A 6,915-nucleotide genomic window follows, 5' to 3' on the forward strand; every position below is an offset into this window, starting at 1 on the left:
AGTGGACAATTGTGAAGTAAGATACAACTAACAACTACATCTGTACAACACTACGTGAAAGCATTTGTGATAATGTAATTCCAACAAATACACACCATTTAATGCTTGTTATACGCACAATAGCAAATAGTAATCAAGGGAACCAAGGTAATAGCGGTAATCAAAAGAATGTAATCCAGGGACAAAAACACGACCAATGTTCACGCTTCATTACAAGGGATTAACACCACGTGTTTTTACTGGTCATTATCATGTCCCTTTACTTTTAAGGCATTGCATGTATTATATAACTGCTCTGAAACTATAGTTCGATTCACAGGTAAACTTATAGCAATTCTACAAAACAGTTTGTAATGCTCTTATATGGTCAAATTATATACCTATGTAATGCGATAAATTATTTAATATCCTTTTAATTTGACTTCATACAGAGTAACAAAGGAACATATTGACATTCTTAATTAATTAATTTAATCCATCAATACAAAAGTTATATACTGTTTTCTTTCTACCATGGAATTCTCTGAAAAAAGAAACAATGATAGCGCTCTCACAAATTATCAAGGGAAACAATTTCTTCTTTACACAATAAAAATCTCAACAATCGATATTGTATTTCTATGAAAAGAACTGTTTTAAATTTTAACCATTTGTATAATACTGATTAGGAAAGGAGGAGAAAATACCACAAATTAGTATGTTAATCATAGTACTTAGTGGTGCTTAATTACAAGAAAACAGGACCTTCTCATTTAGAAATCCCATTTTTGGAGGTTATTGTTAACAATACAAACTTTTTCACATAAAACTTGTTTCTTTCGTATTAGTGTTGTGTCATCTATTCCATATCTCCTCCATAATTGGATACATGACAAAAGATCACTTGGTTGTTTAGGAGCCCATAGGTTGGTGTCTATTTCATGTCCAGTTGTTGTCCATTTGTATTTGCCACTTATGTACTCCGCCCCAATATAGGCGTTAACACCTATCAAAAATATTAAATAAAAAAAAAATGTTATTGTTACATGATTAGAAGGGGGTAAGACCAGTGGTCTATTTGTATTATATTAAATGTAAAACTGTGTACCTTTCCGTCATAAAAACATTATCAGCAAGTGCACATTAAAATGATTTTGCGTACAAATTACCGATAAAAGTATTTAAACATAATAACCATCAGAGTATTTGGATGTTGAAGATATTTGGATAAAATACACTATTGAAAATGGCTGGAAAATTTGCACACACATTATCCCTACATTAGAAATAAAAAAGTATCTACATCACAGATGCTTCAGGATAAGGTTCATAGCGTTTTGATTATTTTCTTCATGTATTGAATATGTTAGATACAGAACAAGACCAAATTAAGAAAACGGTGCTCCATGCATTGTCGGATTCTAAAACTGTAATGAAACTTAAAAGGTTTGGTGTTTGTTTGACATGTTTAATTAATTAATCAGTATTTCTGAATCTTTTGTCACCACATCTATATCAGTTTATTTTGTATTTCAGTTATATGTAGAGTGATACATTTGATGTACAACTTCAACTAAGTACATTTGACAGATATTCGTACCTATATCCTAAATATATTTGTGGTTCAGCTACTTAAAGGTAGTCCAATAAAATATTTGAGTATACAGTACCTGAACCGATCCGTGCAACAAAAATTGCGATCGGTCATCGGTCACAGATTAGTTTCCGGTCAGTCATCGATCCGTCAAACAGATCCATTAAACCGGTGATCGCATCACGTGACCACAGAGCGGTTACTGTATTTTACTGTTTTCATTGTTTCCTTTGTCAATTTTACGCATATTTACATAATGTAATATATTTAAACAATCACTTTTTTACATTTCAATTATTTCAAACAGATCTTACGTCATCGTCATTTTACATAACAAAACTGCGATCAAATCGGTCATCGGTCATCGGTCATCAGTCATCGATCCGTCAGAGATCAATCAGTCAACGGTCCTCGATCCGTCAAATCGTTGCGCGGATCGGTTCAAGGACTGTAATCTGTTATGAAATTATGACAATTAAGACGTTTAATCATCTATACCTTTGGTAACCGTGTAAGCATTTTTCATCTCTTCAACTGTGTAAAACTCTGCCATAGTACCGCCAATTGAATTACAGGGTTCCTAAACAAAAACATTTCATACTAATTGTGTTGATGTATTGTCTTAACAAGTAGTTGCGGCCTTGATAACCAAGAATGGAGTAAAGTGCATCATGGTCAGTATAAGTTTACTATTCGAGTTGATTGTGGTGCGGCATATTGTGACAGATTTTATCACCTATATTGTATGAATACTCGATACACTCTGACACTTGGATTAAGGAGTACTTCATGCTAGTCTGTGATATCAATCCGATAATTTGTTTATTTAGTAAAGATAGCAAATTTAAGGAGGTAGACTTAGATTTAGGGAAGAAACTCTTGAAATTATTGATATGTTTGTATCAAATTCAATTTTACCAAAGCCTATCAAGCTTTCATTTGAAACAGAATGAAATAAACTCAAGTTACTTTGATTGGTACATGATATTGATGTCAATTTTTGAATATAAACGTTCCAATGATTTGTAAGAGTTGTGTCCCTTACCATAGGTCTTCCTTCTTAATTATGATTGGTTGTTAGAAATTTCCCCCTGTTTATGTTGTGAGATACACTGCAGCATCAAATATAAATCATGACACGATTAAATGTTTTTCATATTGTCATATCTCTCCAACTGGGTCATTTTCAATGAGGCTGGAATCAACATTGGCTACAGTATGAATTAGAGCGCTGCCGTTGGAGCGATCAAACATTTTACTTGCAAATTTCACAGTTAACACAATTAGAAAGTATATGCATTATTTTACTTACATTCTGTGAAAATATATCTGATGAAGCAGTGTAGGGTTTAGAAGGTATTATTCCACGACATATATACATGTTTGATGTTATTTCAATGTGTTTTGTATTATTTGATCCTCTATGTTATCTACAGAACACGAAGAACCAAATATTTTCCTGGCAAACTTCAAGTTTATTATCGTTTGGAAGTTTTCAGACTCTATACATATATTCGTTGTCCTCAATACATGATGGAACAAATTGATACACTTTGGTATTACTAAATTTTTCTTGGCATGCTTTCCCTTCTAGAGCACTCGATGTCTCTTACTTTTTTGAAGGGGGTAGTTAATATCGCTAGTGCTTAAGTTTCTTTATGACGTTTTATTGTTTTCTTTATCTTAATTTTTGTGTGTAATCTATTATATTCGCTTTGCTACATTGTGTAGTACGCTATAATAAGTGAGTTTAAAATCTAGAATGATCTTTTTGCCCCTACCTGTCCCTGATTACAAAGGTATGTTTCTGTTGTCATGTGAAGATACAATGACCCAACTTTTGTCCATACATCTTGACTAACTGAAAAAAAAATCGTGAGTCAACCTACATTCAGATGTCATAATTCGACAAATCATTTTTTATCTATTTTTATTAATAGCTGAAATAAACATTTATAGATCTTTACGACCAATATTGAATGTAGTTTTCATAGGGTGTTGTATGTATATATTGCATGTTTTCATCTCAACGAGCAGAATAAGAAGAGGTATGATAGTGGTGACGCATTTTGTCTAGACATTATCCAACCAAAGAAAACTTTATAGCCACCGTAGGCGGGGATAAATATAAGATTTTTGTTTAGGTTGATAAACATGATGTTTTAGTAAAAAACGTATTGCAAAACATGAAAAAAAAAACAAACAAAAAACAAAAAAACAAAAAAAAATAAAATAGAAATAAAAAAAAAATAGAATAAAATAAACAATAATAAATAAACAAATAAAATAAATGAATGAATTTCGTTTCGTTGGTCAAACAACCATAAACAGGATATTTCTGAACGAGCCAGTGGTTCGGATATAATTTGAAACGATGAATACGACAGCGACTTCTATGCCCAACCAATTCTCTCATAACAGCACCAAACAAAACTTGATAAATCGAAAGGCGAGAATCAACAGAAATTGATAATCTGAAATTTTAAAGGCACTTTACTTACCTGTAAATGTCACCAACTTAAATATTGCCATAATAACATTTCCTGATGTTTGTTGTTTACATACAATAGAGTTATTACACTTAGTAAAAAAAGAACACTGATTCCCTATCCTTGAAATCAAATCACACTTCTGCTTTTTATTACAGTTAACGACTCCACGAACTAGTGTGGTACAATTGCTGGTGAATAAAGGCCTATTTATATATGACTCCAAAGTTGTGTTAATACATTTTGTATAGAAAATAGCCATACTTTTCATATCAAAATAAATTATCAAAATCAATGTACGCCGTACCAGGATCTTAGCGTTTAACAACATCTTGTAATGTGGTAATGGAACGAAAAGAGCTGGTTGATCTTTACAAATCTCGCATCGTGTGGTAATGGAACGAAAAGAGCTGGTTGATCTTTTCAAGTCTCGCATCGTGGTTATCTCATATCATTGATTTTGATTAGAAATTCTGCAGCATGGATATGAATGAGAAATCAAGCGAACCAAAATTCAAACAGAAATGAAAAGAATATAATCCAGGGACAAAGATCAGACGAGCATACACAACAAAAACATAGATAACCAAAATAATTTCAAAAAATGCACTGGCGTTCAACTGGAAGTGTTTATTAGCATATAATTTTAAATTAAACGGTAACCAATGATTGTAACCAAAAAAGAAAACCAAGGACGGCATGAACAAGCGCGTTTTAATAAATAGTTAATACAAATAAAACTAATACCGACGGTAGTTCCTTAATTTCACAAAAAAAAAGGAAATTGCACATTTTGTTTCCTGTATCCTTTTTGGTTGAGTTATTTTGTTTTTATTTTGTTTTGTTTTGTTTTGTTGGTGTTGCTGCTTGTTGTTTTCACTATAATTGCACAATCAGAAAAAAAAAAAAAAAAAAAAAAAAATTAAAAAAAGAAGAAAAAGAAGAAAAAAAGAAGAAAACAAAAACTGAAATCAGTTTTGTATCGCGCTAAAACTCTACCAAATAGGCTTCTGGAACAGGGTTATGTTGCTACAAGATTGAAGTCATCACTACAGAAATTTTATGGTCGTCATCATGAACTCGTGGATCGTTATGGTATATCCATCAGCACCATGAAAACTGATTTATTCAACGGGTCATAGTTTTCCTTTCCTCGTTTGTCTACTCCGGATTTTACTTTTTATGAGCAACTCGGCGGGTGTTTCTAGAAAAGAAGAGGACGCTTACCCTACCGGTGGACCTAGTCCAAGGTCCCAGTTTTTAGTGGAGTCCGAGTTGCTCATTTGCTTTTGTTACTTTGAATGTACGATTTCAGTTATTTCATGTTCGTTGTTGTGTATGTCTATTTTCCATGTCTGGTCTTTGTCCCTGGATTACATTCTTTTGATTACCGCTATAACATTGCTTCCCTTGATTACTCTCTCATAAGACTTTATAGATTCTGTTTGATACTAGTCACTTTTTTAAAAAATAACCGAGTTAAAAGCTTCTTCATTATCTGTAATATGGTTGTATTCTGATCATTGCTTTCGGGATGTATTCACAATAAAATACGACTGTGCCAATACATATTGTTCAGTTCTGTTTATGACGCCGTTTTCTACATAAACGAAAAACTTAAAGAATAAAAATGTTTTCCTTTTCAAATAGTATAAGAGAAAGCAATACTGGGAAATGTATTTTATCTATTTTATATATTTTATGGATTCATAGCTCCCAGTATTTAATGGAGTCCGAGTTGCTCATTTCCTTTTGTTACTTTGTATGTAATATTTTAGTTACTTTGTGTTCTTTGTTGTGTATGTCTGTTTTCTAAGTCTGGTCTGTGTCCCTGGACTACATTCTTTTAATTACCGCTAGAACCTTATTTCCCTTGATTACTCGTTAAAGACCCCAAATGTCTTTTATAAATAATGGATCCCCTTACATGTATTATAATGTGATGAGTTAGCTGGAGTCAGATGTAATTTTTTCGTCATTATAAGTAAGAAAGTTTCAACATTATCAACAGAATCATGGTGTGCTTTAGATTGATATACTAGTATTTGCTGTACCACTGATTGTCATTTGAAAGTAAAATTGTTAAACAAATTAGATAATAATCAAGTTGTCAATTCATTTTTATTTAATTTACGTTTTGTCTGGCAAATAGGGTTTGTAAGTCTCATTCTAGTTTAAATTTCCTTTCCGGAATTTCCGATGTAGTACTATTGGAATTTGGGAACCGATCTGCATTTTATTGGTTACTTTCAAGATCTTGAAAAGCTAAATAACCTATTGAATACATAAACGAACGGGAAGCGCTTCAACACGATGAAGCTAGAATTGGTTCTGTGAACTAATGTTTGTTAACAATCAGTTAAAGAAACTGACGATGAATTTGTATGTTCTAAATCCTTGTTTTCTAATTTTTTGTGTCGTGTAGTCTTTTTTTTTAATTTCTTTTCTGTTCTTTTGTTTGTGTTTTTTTAACTTTCGAGATTCTCTCATCATTTTAACCATTGTAATTTTTAGATAACTGTGTGTCTGTTGAAAGATAAATAAAGGGAACAACGATTCGAATAGTAACGCTGATAAATATATATTCCAACGATAACGTCTGGACGGGGAAAATATACACAACCAAAAAAAAAAAACCCAAAACAAAACAAACAAGAAATAATCAAAATAACACTTTCTATGACACAAATGTAAATGAGAAAGTCGAACTACACAGAAAACTAAACATGGACCACTGCAAACTGTTAGCGTCTTCTGCTTTTTGAAACACCAAATTTGATGAAAGAACGATTTGCCTATTTTCTTACAATATATCTTTTGTTTCAGGTACCGACGTTTGGACAAAAGTTTGGC

General features: G+C 32.1%; 1 protein-coding gene across 1 annotated transcript; it reads right to left on the reverse strand.

Moving 5' to 3' along the window:
* Positions 1 to 407: 407 nt before the first annotated feature.
* Positions 408 to 3,428, reverse strand: LOC148600689 (uncharacterized). Its single transcript, XM_088556788.1, has 4 exons — positions 3,355 to 3,428; positions 2,072 to 2,153; positions 795 to 985; positions 408 to 523 (listed from the first exon to the last, which is right to left on the reverse strand). The coding sequence occupies exons 1-4, from the start codon at positions 3,388 to 3,390 to the stop codon at positions 509 to 511; spliced, it is 324 nt and encodes a 107-aa protein (XP_088412914.1). The 5' UTR covers positions 3,391 to 3,428; the 3' UTR covers positions 408 to 508.
* Between the last annotated feature and the right edge of the window lie 3,487 nt (positions 3,429 to 6,915).

This window comes from Perna viridis, chromosome 12, assembly GCF_037379345.1.
Source record: "Perna viridis isolate PV_CMFRI_1.1 ecotype Kerala chromosome 12, ASM3737934v1, whole genome shotgun sequence".
Classification (NCBI taxonomy): domain Eukaryota; kingdom Metazoa; phylum Mollusca; class Bivalvia; order Mytilida; family Mytilidae; genus Perna; species Perna viridis.